Genomic DNA, 14,383 nt, shown 5'->3' on the forward strand with positions numbered 1-14,383 from the left:
TCAAATCAACTCGGATCTTTACTGAATCACTCACTAACTCACTGAATCACTCACACACTCATTCACTGACAGACTCATTTGCTCACCAATAAAATCTTCCATTCACTCACTCACTCACTCACTCACTCACTCACTCACTCACTCACTCACTCACTCACTCACTCACTCACTCACTCACTCACTCACTCACTCATTCACTCACTCACTCACTCACTCACTCACTCACTCACTCACTCACTCACTCACTCACTCACTCACTCACATCCTACTTTACCTCTTGGATGGATTCGTCCATCTGGTTGTCCAGCTCTTTGATCTTCTGTTCCAGCTCCTCCATGTTATTAAGCACCTGAATCCTCTCCTCTTCGATACGCGTCACTTCCTGCTTCAGCCGCACATCCTCCTCCTCGGGCGCCTGCCGACATCATCACATCCTCAATATTCCCGTAATGAACAAACAGTTAGAAACTGATATGTTTCTCCTGTGGACTTTCCACAAGTCTCTATAATAAAGGTGTATCTGTAGTGTAATAACGGACATACGCAGAACTGGTTCGACATCCAACAGTAAACTTAATTCCTCTCTGAATTTAAAAATAACAAACAAATAAATAAACAAACAAACAAACAAATAAATAAATCAACAAGCATTTGTGATGTTGCCTTAGATCAGAGCCTAAAGACTTAAAAATATTACATCGATTTTTCCAAAATTACGATACGCATATTATATAAAATATAAAAATAACACAAACTTATTAAACCTCAGATTGTTTCTGCACAACATTACACACTGAAGATGAAACTTAATGAGGCCACGATTCAGCGTATTTCCCCAGAAGAGGCAGAAACGCTCCATTTCCAAAATCTGATTAAATCGGAGATGTTTTTTTGAGCTGGAATTTAGCAGCAGATTTTCAGGAAACTCTGATCCCTCGCCAGCGGTCCACACAGACTGCTTCTCTTTCTAATCTAATGAAGCCGACGTCTACACTCTGCTCGTACCGGCCGACCGCTCTTAGTTTCGGCCCCCGGAGACGTAAATACGCCACTTTAGCAAGAAAAGCAGAACGTCAGCTCCGTCAGGAGTGTGAGAAAAAAACAAGGAGTGAAATGACCCCGAGGAACGACGGCGTCTAGAGTCGGGATAAAAACTATATAGTGATGTTTAAATGTCAGGCTTTGGATTTATTACCAACTTAAAACAGACATCTCTGTATAAAACTGATCTGGGGGGCGGGGCTACGATCACATCTGTTATGTAAACGATTACACCGTTTCAACAGTGAACAGTGTAAGAGGTGAAACTTCTGAGCGTCTCTAATGTTCGTGAGGAATTGAATGAAGTCATGGTTGTCATGGTAACAGATAACCGCAACCTCATTCGTTCATTTCCTACCGCTTGTCCGAACTTCTCGGGTCACGGGGAGCCTGTGCCTATCTCAGGTGTCATCGGGCATCGAGGCAGGATACACCCTGGACGGAGTGCCAACCCATCACAGGGCACACACACTCTCATTCACACACACACACACACACACACACACACACACACACACACACACACACACACACACACACACACACACACTACGGACAATTTCCCAGAGATGCCAATCAACCTACCATGCATGTCTTTGGACCAGGGGAGGAAGCCGGAGTACCCGGAGGAAACCCCCGAGGCACGGGGAGAACATGCAAACTCCACACACACAAGGCGGAGGCGGGAATCGAACCCCCGACCCTGGAGGTGTGAGGCGAACGTGCTAACCGCTAAGCCCCCGTGCCCCCTTACTGGAAAAATGGACAACTCTTAATTGTATTTTCCTACAGTAAATATGAGCTACAACTAGTAAACAAGAAGAAGGAGAAATGTACGTATCTAATTTGAATATTCATATATTTTGGTATTTATAATGAGGGTAAATTTGCAGAGATGCTTATTAGCAGGAGACTATGAAAAAGTAGCACTAGTAAATTTCAGAACGCAAGTACTCGGAAATGCGTGTGTGTGTGTGTGTGTGTGTGTGTGTGTGAGACAGCACACATGTCAAATTAAGTGAGATTACACCAGCACAAACACACACTGCAAGCGACCTCTATATTCGGACAGTGATGTTTATCTCTGTTCAGCAGAGTTTATGTTACGGAGCGAGTCCCAGACCTGCAACAAGAGATCAACAGCAAGGAGAAATATCCTAAAGACAGATGGAGAAAGAACAAAAAGAAGAAAGAATGCAGCTTTGAAGCCGATTTACGATGCATAGAGAAATCATTTCCAACATCTTGTTATATAGCGCTGTATGGATTACAGATGGGATCAACAGACAGATCCGAGTAAAAAAAGTAAGAGACCAGAGAAGCTCAACAGCTTCACAAACCCTAAAGCACCTACAAAACATACATGTAATTACATTATCCCCTTTAGCACCTCCCCCCTTCCCTTCACATTCTTTTGTGTACTGGTGTGTGTGAGAGCAGGACCATGCGCTCGTACGCATGACTAAAAAAGGTCGTAATCAGAAAGGATGTGACCTGAAAACCGTCTCTGAAGGTCTGGCGAGGTAAAGAGCTAGCGAGGTAAATCATCGATCATCTTTAGAGCTAGCGAGGTAAATCATCACTAATTTACAAACGTGTCACCTGAATTTATTAAGCTGTTGTATAGAAGTGACGTAAATATTTTTAGGATTTGACATCCCTCAGAGCCACTTCTCCACCACACCACAAGAGGGCAACCTCACAGACTCTGAGATATAATATAAACATATATGTATAAAGATACAACAAAAAATGCAGTAAACTAGAAACAATCGAACTGCTTAGATTTTAATAGATGAATCCAGATTACTGTACAATACATATGAATGCTTTAGTGGGCGGAGCTTATCGTATCCGAGTCTGAGATTCGGGAGGAACTCACTGCCTGTAATCCCACCTTGTTATTTCGCATCTGTCGAGGAGACGGTGTGGGGGCGGAGCTAAGAAGATTCCCAGCATTTGACTCCACCCTGATGTCTCGCTGCCCGCTGAAACGACGCTGGCGTAGCTGCCGCTCCTCGACGACGTGGCACTGCAGAGTCCCACAGCCGTAACCTTTCTCTGCGGAGTCGGAAAACACTGATTCGTCCTCGGACACCTGCAGCTTCTCCAGCTCTTTATTGATCTTCTGGAGGTCGGCTACGGCCGAGCCACTCTGATGCCGCTCCGAGCACAGGCTCAGGATGGTTTCTAGACGCTGGCGTTCCTGTTGGAGATAATAAAAATCATCATCATCATCATCATCATCATCATCATCATCATATCCCACAAAGCAGTGTTAAGTAAAATATGGAAACTAAATGTCAGAGACCAACAGTGTCATAAAAGGTGTATTAAAAACAACCCCGAGGCCAGGAATAACTCTGAGCACGATGCTGCCACCCTCATGTTTCTCTGAGGAGCACTTTTGGGGTTCTGCCAAAGGTTCGGAACAGATTTATGACATCTAACATCGGTTAAGTTCCTGCTCCATCAGTGAGGTGAGTGCTTAAGCGATGCACTATTTTACACACAGTTTCCACCCTCCTCACTTACACGTCCGCTTTAATGTGAATATAAACCGCACGGATTGTTGGCAAGCCCGAATCCCTCAGACTCTGTGGTCCACATCACACACAACTGTGATTCCTCTAGGCACGTTCTCTCTCCGTCATGTGGTCACAAACATTCCCCTCCGAGTCTAATACAAAACGCTATTCTCATGATCCCACAGAACCCAACTCTGAGCAACAGTGTAACTGGAACAGAGACAGAAAACGTCCATAAAATCTCCGGCCAAGTCGAGGGGAACCGGCTCCCAGGGGACGCCGCTTTGATCCTAATTAACAGGCCGGAAAAGTCCTGCGTTCAGCCACTTCTATGGAAATAAACTATGAAATGCAAACATCGCTCTCTGCATCACAGCTAACGCCTGTGTTTGAACTCAAAGCCAAGACCTGCTCCGATGATCCGGCACATTTATACTGATTTATACAGATGTCCGTCGATGACTCGGTCCGTACGGAGTAAAAAAGGAACTAATAAAATCCAGAAATGCTTCATTTCTCGCTGATGTTAAAAATAATGCAAAAGAGACCTGAAATGTGTTTTACAGACTTATACAACAATACAACCATGTGTGTAAACTGCTCTCGTAGCTATAATTAACATCTGGAATCATTTCCATAGCAACAGCTCGTTCGCAGGTAACGTGTGCTATAAACAGATCAGACTGCGGGTGTAAGGAGTCTCCAGTGCGAGGGCTCGGGAACAGTCAGAGGTAAAGCCGGAACTGTAGAGAGCACAACGAGAGGCTGGTAAAGGAAGGACGAGAACAGGAAGTGGTTTGAAACGGATATAACATACAAACGTCTTGTTATTGATGACGTTTTTTTGCGGTACGACAGAAACTCATTACTGTTTCATAAGATTGTCTGATGCTGGACTTTCATGATCTCCACATATCTCCAGATTCAGATGAATAAATGATGCAGAAACTTGGAAACATATATCAGTGTTAATAAAGGTGCATTATTAAACCTGCGTCATTGTCACACACACACACACACACACACACACACACACACACACACACACACACACACACACACACACACAAACTCACCCCGCCGCCGCTGCCTGAGGTCAGGACGTCCAGGTGCATAGTGACGACCCTGAGAAAGAACAACAAGAACCGGACGACCCGATCGGACCAGAGCGAACGCGGTTACAGCCGACGTTAGCGAGGGTGCTCTGTCTGCCTGGGCAAATCTAGTGTGTCTGAGCGAGTGGCACTGAGTGAAACTTCATGCCACCTAAAACAGATCTGGCACCGGGCGCCATGGGGACGGAAATACACAACCAGTGTGATTTAATCCTTCCGCTTTCTCCCGTGTCACTAGGTTTCAAAGTCCAAGACAGCAGCTGGTTCAGCTCCATTGGAGGGCATTATTAAAGTGTGTGTGTGTGTGTGTTTGTGTGTGTGTGTGTGTGTGTGTGTGTGTGTGTGTGTGTGTGTGTGTGTGTGTGTGTGTGTGTGAAGGGTATATACACCGGACACACACCTCCCGTTTTCTCAGCGGATATACCCAAACATCTCAAACATAAATAGCACTTGAAGCTTAACTTCAGTCTCACTTTACTCTTACTTCTGAGATCTGATGTGTTTAAAAAGGTGTGTGTGTGTGTGTGTGTGTGTGTGTGTGTGTGTGTGTGTGTGTGTGTGTGTGTGTGTGTGTGTCTGTACATGTCCAAGGTTAATCACCATGTGACACCAGGAATCAGGGTTTGGGCTGTGACCCCAAACAAGGAGAGCAACTCCAAAGAAATTGAAATAAAAATAGAAGTTATTACTATTAATTATCCTGTTACGGTGGATCCGGAGTGTGTCCTGGGAACACCGGGTGTGTCGTGAATCCCAGCATCAACACACAGATTCACACTTTAATATTTAACGGTGCCAGTCGTAGAGTCAAGAGAGTCAAGTGATATTTAAATTCACTTATTATATTCATTCATTCATTTCCTACCGCTTATCCGAACTTCTCGGGTCACGGGGAGCCTGTGCCTATCTCAGGTGTCATCGGGCATCGAGGCAGGATACACCCTGGACGGAGTGCCAACCCATCACAGGGCACACACACACACTCTTATTCACTCACACACAAACACACTACGGACAATTTTCCAGAGATGCCAATCAACCTACCATGCATGTCTTTGGACCGGGGGAGGAAACCGGAGTACCCGGAGGAAACCCCCGACCCTGGAGGTGTGAGGCAAACGTGCTAACCGCTAAGCCACCGTGACCCCGCCATCATATATAAGATCTAAATATAAAATACTTATTTGCGATACAAAAAACTCTGAGTATGAAGCTCTAACTGCAGAACGACACCAGAAACTCTTAACTCAGGCTAGTAAAAGCACATATTATGAAGAAAAAAGAATGTTTTTGTCTGAATGTATACACACACACACACACACACACACACACACACACACACACACACACACACACACACACACACATATATATATATATGAATCTCCACCTGCAGCTAACTGCTGTTTACTCTCTCCAGCAAAAGCCTCTAATCCAGAAGCATAATGTTCCACCACAACTACAGGGCTGTAACAGCTAATAAGCGAGTGGCCCGGGCTTCTGGTTTTGGACCCAGCTCAGATGGGCGGGGCTACAGGTGGCCTCACGAACAGCATGAGAAAGTTGAGAAAACACCAGCCAACTTTCATGAGAATCCTGCTCGAGACAGCAGAGTTGTGGGATCAGGAACGCCGGTGTGGGACAAGCGCCAGCTCACGCCGAGGGCCTCTCAGAGAGAGTGTGTTTGGGCGGCCGAGCTTACTGAGACCCGAATGTGGTTCAGAGCTGACTATTAATAGGAGGGGAGGGTGAGTCCACCTCAGCCTCGATCGTCTGTTCTCCCCACTACAGAAGAAAGCGTCAACTCTGCAGTACCCAGCGTCTGTGTGCCATTAAAACAGGAATCGCTTGTGTGTGTGTGTGTGTGTGTGTGTGTGTGTGTGTGCGTGTGTGTGTGTGTGTGTGTGTGTGTGTGTGTGTGTGCGTGTGTAACAAAAGAGATTAATCCGTAGGCAGGTGGGCCTCTCCCTTCCTGCTCTCCTCCTGAAGCCAGAATTCCACTCTGTGGGATTCCTTAAGACAAACATGGAAGTGTTTCTGCGATGGGAAACTGTACATTCAGCCTTTATTCCCATTCAGCTGCTCGCTGCTTGTTAGAACCTCCCACTTTATTTATTTATTTATTTATTTATTTATTTATTTAATAAACAGCACCATTCTGTACTCTTTACAAAACAGATTCTTGTTCTCGCTTACATTACAGCAGCCACAGTCTGGTGGTGACCTCGCAGGCTTCTTCTATAAACCTTCAATAAGTGACGTGACGTGACGTGACATGACATACGGCTAAGTACAGTGACCCAGACTCAGGATTCGTTCTCTGCATTTAACCCAACCAAAGTGCACACACACACACACACACACACACACAGCAGTGAACACACACACACACACACAGCAGTGAACACACACACACACACACTCAGCAGTGAACACACACACACACACACACACACACACAGCAGTGAACACAAACACACACACACACACACACACACACACACACACACACACACACACACACACACACACACACACACACACACACACACACAGCAGTGAACACACACACACACACACAGAAGTGAACACACACACAGAAGTGAACACACACACACAGCAGTGAACACACACACAGAAGTGAACACACACACACACAGAAGTGAACACACACACACACACACACACACACACACACACACACAGCAGTGAACACACACACATACACACACACACACACACAGCAGTGAACACACACACACACACACACACACACACACACACACACACACACACACACACACACACACACACACACACACACACACACAGAGCAGTGAATACACACAGCAGTGAACACACACACACACACACACACACACACACACACACACACACACACACACACACACACACACACACACACACACAACTTGAACAAACACCCGGAGCAGTGGGCAGCCATTTATGCTGCGGCGCCCGGGGAGCAGTTGGGGGGGGTTCGGTGCCTTGCTCAAGGGCACCTCAGTCGTGGTGTTGCCGGCCTGAGACTCGAACCCACAACCTTATGGTTAGGAATCAAACTCTCTAACCATTAGGCCACGACTTCCCCAAATGAATGCTTCCCTCCTTCCCCATATCAACAATCAGACACTGTTTAAACGGGTTAATTATTAGTAGCGTCTCTTCTGTTCGTGTCCCTGTGAAAGAGCTGCTGCTGAAGCGCTGCTAGCTTAGAGAATTCATCAACACCTTCTGACCAATCAGGAGCCAGAATCCAACAGGGTTACATTTATTATTATAAGTTGTGACTTTTTCAATATGTAGGAACTCTTTCTAATGGTTTTGCCTCATTGTTTATGATGTAATCGTTCGCTTCGGGGATCAGTTCGCGTTCAGCCGCAATTTCTTGGTGCCAACAGTTTCCTAATTTTGTTTTGGTTGTTTTTCTATTTTCAAAAATACTAAATCTTTTAAAGTAGGACAACAAATATTTTATAATGTGACAAGTTCCTCACCAGTCTCTCCACCTCCTGCTCTCGAAGTCTCTCATCTCTCTGTCTCTGGTGATAATCCTGAAGCTCTTCTTTCCCACTCAGAGAGCTGATGCTTCCTTTTCTCTCACGGAATCCACCCTGTGGTCCAATCCCAGCCTTCCCAAATGACTGCCTCCTCTCTCCCAGTCCCAGCTCCATGCATGCTGCCTGCTTCTCCAAATCTGAGTTGGAGCTGCTGGAGGTCAGACTCACCTTCTTGGCTTGGCGTGGACTTGTTGAGGCACCTGTGGGTGTGGTCACTTCCGGACGCACCGGTGGTTGCTTGGAAATTGTCCTGGTGGACAAGGAGATGGAGACCACCTCAGTGGGTCCGTTTTGGTGACCGGACTCAGGGGTGGGTGAGGAGCGGGGCCATGGCAGGGTGAGAGGGGCGAGCTGGGCCTCACCCGGGCGGTAGAGGCGGGGTAACGAGCGGCTGTGAGCGGCTATCCCCATTCCTGTCAGAGAACCAGCTGAGTACTTCCTTTGGCGTGGTGCTGGAACTGGGCGTCCAGCTTCCTCAGGCTGTAGCCTGCGTGCTAATCGTGGGCTGGACGGCATGCTAGCTGCTCCGCTTCCACTTCCTGAAGTTGGAGGAAGGGCATCACATGCTGTAGAGCCAGAACCGTTCCACATAGACAGCAAAGAACCTGATGTCTGGCCACGTCTACTATCCGAAGACAGGATGCTGTCCTGGGACTGGTTCCGCATCATTGGTCGTAAAGGAGGAAGTGCGGAGTTATAGTCTCTCTGGTCACTGCGTCGCGGCGAGGGGGGGACGCTGTTAGACGAGTGGGCGGGGACTTTACCGGAAAGAGGCGGCCGGTCAGACGTGTAGAGTCGTCTGGCTTGGTCCTGATATGGAGATATGGAGCTTGATGAGGTTATGGGGGACAAGGAGCCGGGCGTCGAGGGCGGGGACTGGGTCATGCTGAAGTAGGAGGGGCTATTGTCCCCATTGGTTCGCAGACTGTTCTCCAAGGCTTGTTTTTTCCTCTGTAAGGTGTCCATTAATTCGCGCAGCTCGGAGACGGACCGCACACCTCTGGAACTCGGGCCTCCGATGCTGGGACTGAAATCGCTACTGAACTTCATATAATCTGAGAGACAGAAAGAGAAAAGACAGAATATTAACCACGACTGCAGCATCCACCTAGGGGCAGATATTTTACATAACCGTTACAGGAATCTAATGACATAATCTGATCAGCTGATCCGAAAACAAACTCCTGTGACTCGTCTGTTCCTAAAATAGTCTGCGTCTTAGTAACATTTCTCTAAAACCTGCTTTTAAAGCTCCGCAAACCAGAACTTCATCTCAGCACTTGTACCTTTAAATATAGAAACAGACTCAAGGTCCATGTAGATCAAAACATTTCAGCTGGGCTTTGGTTCCCCCCACACACACACACACACACACACACACACACACACACAAACACACACACACACACACACACACACACACACACACTGCTGCCTGCTGGATTGCCTTTTTTCTATCAGTCTGTTCAAATAAAGCTTTCCTGTCCTGTCCAACCCACCGAGAAGCAGCCGAGCCAAAGATGGACAACAGCACGGTTAAACACATGAACCCTATTTCTCTCGCTCTTGCATGCACGCACACACCCACACACACACACACACACACACACACACACACACACACACACACACACACACACACACACACACACACACAGTGTATTACTCAGACCGGCTTCTCCACGCTTTGTGCCAAGACGGTGCAGACCGATCAAAGGAATCCCAGACTCATGCACACTTGTAACACACATACCAGAGCAAAGCAGAACCATACACCAGCCATGAAGAAGATGATGAAAGAGAAGATACTGCACAGGTTGGTAGAGGGTCTCAGGGTGTGTTTCAGGCCTATAGACAGTGACATGGTTGAGAAGATACTTCTGATACACACCAGAGCTTCAATTGTACTCTGACGCAGCTAAACATCTAACAAGACCTGAAACGATCCTAAACGAGATATCGTGTTTCTGAACAAACTTTTTGGACCACTTTTAGATGTGGAAGGTTGAGACCGAAGCCTCGGTAAAGCAAGGAATTCATTTTGTGGAAGATGTTTGATGCTCTCGTGAGTTTGGGTGGATATCAGACAGAACTCAGATCAGTATGGGCACTAATTTGCACTAATTTGCACTAATTTGTTATTTATTCTTTTGAAACACAATTTAAATAGTTCATAGAGACATCAACTGAAAATACACACAGTATTTCATACATCGTCACCTCGATATCCCCCCAGTCCGAGCGTCGCTAGTCGGCTACCACAGTCTAGCTAATGCACAGTCCTGATTGGTTAATCCTGCTTTTCAGCAATAGCAGCTAGCCAATAAAATGCAGGTAAAGAGCTGTAACCTGAGAGGTGTATGATATCTCTCTGGATTTATCAGGTTATCAAAAGTTCCTGAAGTCCTAAAAAAGTTCCTGAATTTTTGAAAAGGTTCCTGTGGTTATTTGTTACCTGAGGAAGACAAAAAAAAAAGCCCGGACTATCGATCACCACGGACGACGAGAAACCGAATCGGTAAACAGAAGACGAAGAGACAGACGCATTCCACAAAGACACTGGATGCTAATGGGTTGAGATAGCTCCTAAAAAACTGAATGATGGCCCTCTTGAAAGGGTTCTTGCACTTCAAAGGATTCTATTGTGGCTGATAAGACACACACACACACACACACACACACACACACACACACACACACACACACACACACACACACACACACACACACACCTGTCCCAGATGAAGAGAGAAGACCTAGTTACCTGCTGTAACTGAACCCGGTTTTGAACCCCCTCCCCAACAAGAGCTCCCTCATGAGGGCTGTCTGTAATACAGGATACACGCTCCAGACGAGTCCACAGGGGATTGATGTGGTTAACAGGGGTGTGGCGGGGTAAGTGGCCGAGGTGGGGGTGTTAGGTTAGGTAAGTGTTAGGTGAGATGTGAGCTCCATTACCTGTGCTGTAGACCAGCGGGGACACGGGACTCTTCTGAGGAAGCATGCTCTTCATCCGACTGGCCTCCTCCGGATGGTTAAAACGGAAGAAGTAGGATTTCCCCAAACACAGAGAATAACCTGGAGAAAGAGCAAAGAATTCAGTCCAACAAACCTAAAAGCAAACTTTCCAGAGCACTTCTGTTTGGTCCTGGTGTGTGAGCAGAAGTGCAAATCTTCAGAAAAGCCATCGATCGAAATCCACAGCAGTAAACACGACATCAGAGTCACGACCTCTGCGGTACAAGAGCCACAGCTGTCCAAACACCTCTACACATCTCACAGGGTCTCATTACCCCACACCACACTAAGCCGTGACACCATCAGCCCTAAAACCCAACAGAGATACGGGCGGATGAATGAAAGTCTTAAACAGAAATCTCCATCACTCACTCATCTATCTGAGGTTCACCATTTTCTCGAGCTCACTAAGCAAAAACAAAGGCTTTCTGAGGAACACATCAGTGTCACTCAGGCCTGGTCTGTGCTTCATCAGATGTTCTACTAAAAGCCTGGAAGTGACAGAAAGAGATGGAAGATGAAGCCCATGTGAGTTCTTGTTTAATCTTTAAAATAAAAAAAAATCTGTCCTTATTTTTTTAGCCCTATTTTACTTTCAGAGCTGAAACCAAACTGCTGAAACAAAGGAATCAGAACGCAGTCAGTTCATCGACGACTCGAGCACAAATCTTCACTCTGCTCTTTATAATGTAAAATGATCAGTCCACATGCTGAGGGTCTCCACTGGGCTCAGGCCTGGACCGTCTCCCTGGGTTGTGTCCCTTCATCTTTCCTCATCAGTCTTGTGACTGGCTCACCACCAACAACTCTCATCATATCCTCTACAACCCACAACTGCTTTTTCCACCGACTTGAAACCGGAGCTCATCGAGCAGCCATTAAAATCATGGAAAATATTTCCTGCTTTTCACCAAACCCCAGAGCTCTGGCTGGAGCACTTGGAGCTGGTTTTCTGCTTGCTAAGGGAGGAGAAAAAGAACTGGATTCTAGTGCATAAACGGTTCACAGAGGGGCTGAAGCGATGAAAAACGGGACAGGAGGAATTTCTGGAAGTTGTAATCGAGCGAGGAGGTCCGTGGGTGATCACCGCTATAGTGGGAGAAGCGTACGGCTGTTAGGTTGTAGGTGTACAAACTAACGTAACGTCTGCTTTTCGATCAACTTCGCATCCAAAGGCATACTGACACACAGCCAACATATTTGTCTATGGAAAAAAAATAGAGGATTACGACACTGAACCCAACAAGCAAAGCGGTTTCCCAGGCGTGAGACGAGCCGCTTAAACCCAAAACGCTTAACCTGATGCTTCGATGAGTTCGACTGCGTTTCTAACGTCAAAGGTTGAATCCTGGTCCACTGCTCCACGGTCTGAGAGGCTGATCATTAACATGCCAAACCTCTGACTTTTGGCCCCTTAAATCTCTAAGACACATTCCACAGTTCGGAACGCTGGCACATCCAGGCTGATTTTCCTGCATTTGTCTGTACTTTACCAAAGTGAGCAAATAACGAGAATCCCAGTCTTACAGCTCGAAGGTCTGGTTTGCGATACGGCCGCGACGGTGAGACGTTTCATCATCGGAACAATCGCAGTCTGTCAAAATAGTGATCTGGGAGATAACAGTGTCAGATAAACACACTTCTGCACAAGAACCAAAACACACACACACACACACACACACACACACACACACACACACACACACACACACACAGCAGGAAACGTTTCTTCAGCACAGCCGTGGGTGTTTAGTCTACACAGCTGTGCTTCTCTGGCTAAGGAACTAAAATAAATACGGTACAGAAACAAAAGATTGCTGTGCTGTGAGTCAGTCCGTGATGCTCCGATTTCTACCTGAACTCCTGATGACCAGGCAGTTTGAAGAACACCCACCAGCAGAGTTCGGTTAAATCGGTACAGGAAAAAGTAAAGACTGAAACATTTAAGAAGAAGTTTATGCCGGATGTTAACCGCGTTTAATCCCTGTAAACGAACCCTCATAAAGCCGCTCGATTCGAGACTTACGAAGATTAAAACCCGACGTGTCTTTGATCTGGTAATAAAACAGTCGTGTCATTTATACACTTGTCTTTTATTGTCACTGTATTACATGAAGACCACAAGCTGTATTTCATGTTCAAACGGTTTTCGTCGCTTTATTAGATTTCCAAAACTCTTTCACGACTAATTAAGCGTCTCTATTCCAAACCACGAAACCGGATCAATCAGACTTTTTAATTAACACGGGAGGATTAATTAATTATCTGGATGTCGCTTTCCGTATTTGCCAAATTATAGACCTCCAGAAGAGTAAACAAACAAACAAACAAACAAACAAACAGACAAAATTCCAAACAGAAAACAGAAGGACTCACTACAGGAAACATATTTATATTCCGTTTGACTTAAAAGGTTCCATTTACAGCAGAAACCCCCAAGTCCACAAAGTCCACAAAGTCCACAAAGTCCACAGAGTCCACAAAGTCTCTGAAGCAGAATCTCAGAACTCTCAGCTAATCAGAGGAACTTTGAGGAACCTCACTTCATCTGAGGAGAACTCTGTCTGCTCGGTTCCACACGAGGTCTCTGAGGTTTAACTTCTGAGAATATTTAAATAAAGAAGATTAATGAGAATAGAAAGAATCGTCTCTACGGCGTCTCTTCTTTATCTCATCTTTACTTTAAAATGTTCTCACTTACAAATAAAATAAATAGCAATGTGCACAGATGAAAAGACAAGAACTTTTGCCTGCAACAACAACAACAACAACAATCAAGGGGCTTCACCAAGTGTATCCTAGTAACGCTCACCCGTGCCAATCAAACCCAGTTAATCTTATTAATCTAATTAAAGTGCACAGAGTTTATATTTTACATAAGAGTTAATATAAGATAAACATATAAACATGTAGGAGTCGCAGCTCACGTGTGGCATGACGTCATGGTATTAAACCACCTTTACTAATCATTAACTCAATAAACTTTACACACACACACACACACACACACACACACACACACACACACACACACACACACACACACACACACACACACACACACACTCTCGTATATAGGTTTCATTCCGATCCGTTTTCT

The 14,383-nt window shown here is 45.9% G+C and overlaps 1 protein-coding gene across 10 annotated transcripts in view; it reads right to left on the reverse strand.

Moving 5' to 3' along the window:
• phldb2b (pleckstrin homology-like domain, family B, member 2b) overlaps positions 1–14,383 on the reverse strand; it is a 50,923-nt gene that overhangs the window by 22,570 nt on the left and 13,970 nt on the right. For 9 of the 10 annotated variants that reach the window (XR_007139481.1, XR_007139482.1, XR_007139483.1 and 6 more), the window contains 4 exons: positions 11,224–11,343; positions 8,203–9,320; positions 2,939–3,247; positions 275–415 (listed from right to left, as the gene is read on the reverse strand). Coding sequence is in view for 1 of the 10 variants with exons in the window: in XM_047808522.1 (XP_047664478.1) it covers positions 275–415; positions 2,939–3,247; positions 8,203–9,320; positions 11,224–11,343 (1,688 nt within the window). In the remaining 9 variants the exon portion in view is untranslated. Of the gene's footprint in view, positions 1–274; positions 416–2,938; positions 3,248–8,202; positions 9,321–11,223; positions 11,344–12,810; positions 12,875–14,383 lie in introns of those variants that run through there. The other variant, XR_007139487.1, reaches the window with a different exon arrangement.

This window comes from Tachysurus fulvidraco, chromosome 25 (assembly GCF_022655615.1).
Source record: "Tachysurus fulvidraco isolate hzauxx_2018 chromosome 25, HZAU_PFXX_2.0, whole genome shotgun sequence".
NCBI lineage: Eukaryota > Metazoa > Chordata > Actinopteri > Siluriformes > Bagridae > Tachysurus > Tachysurus fulvidraco.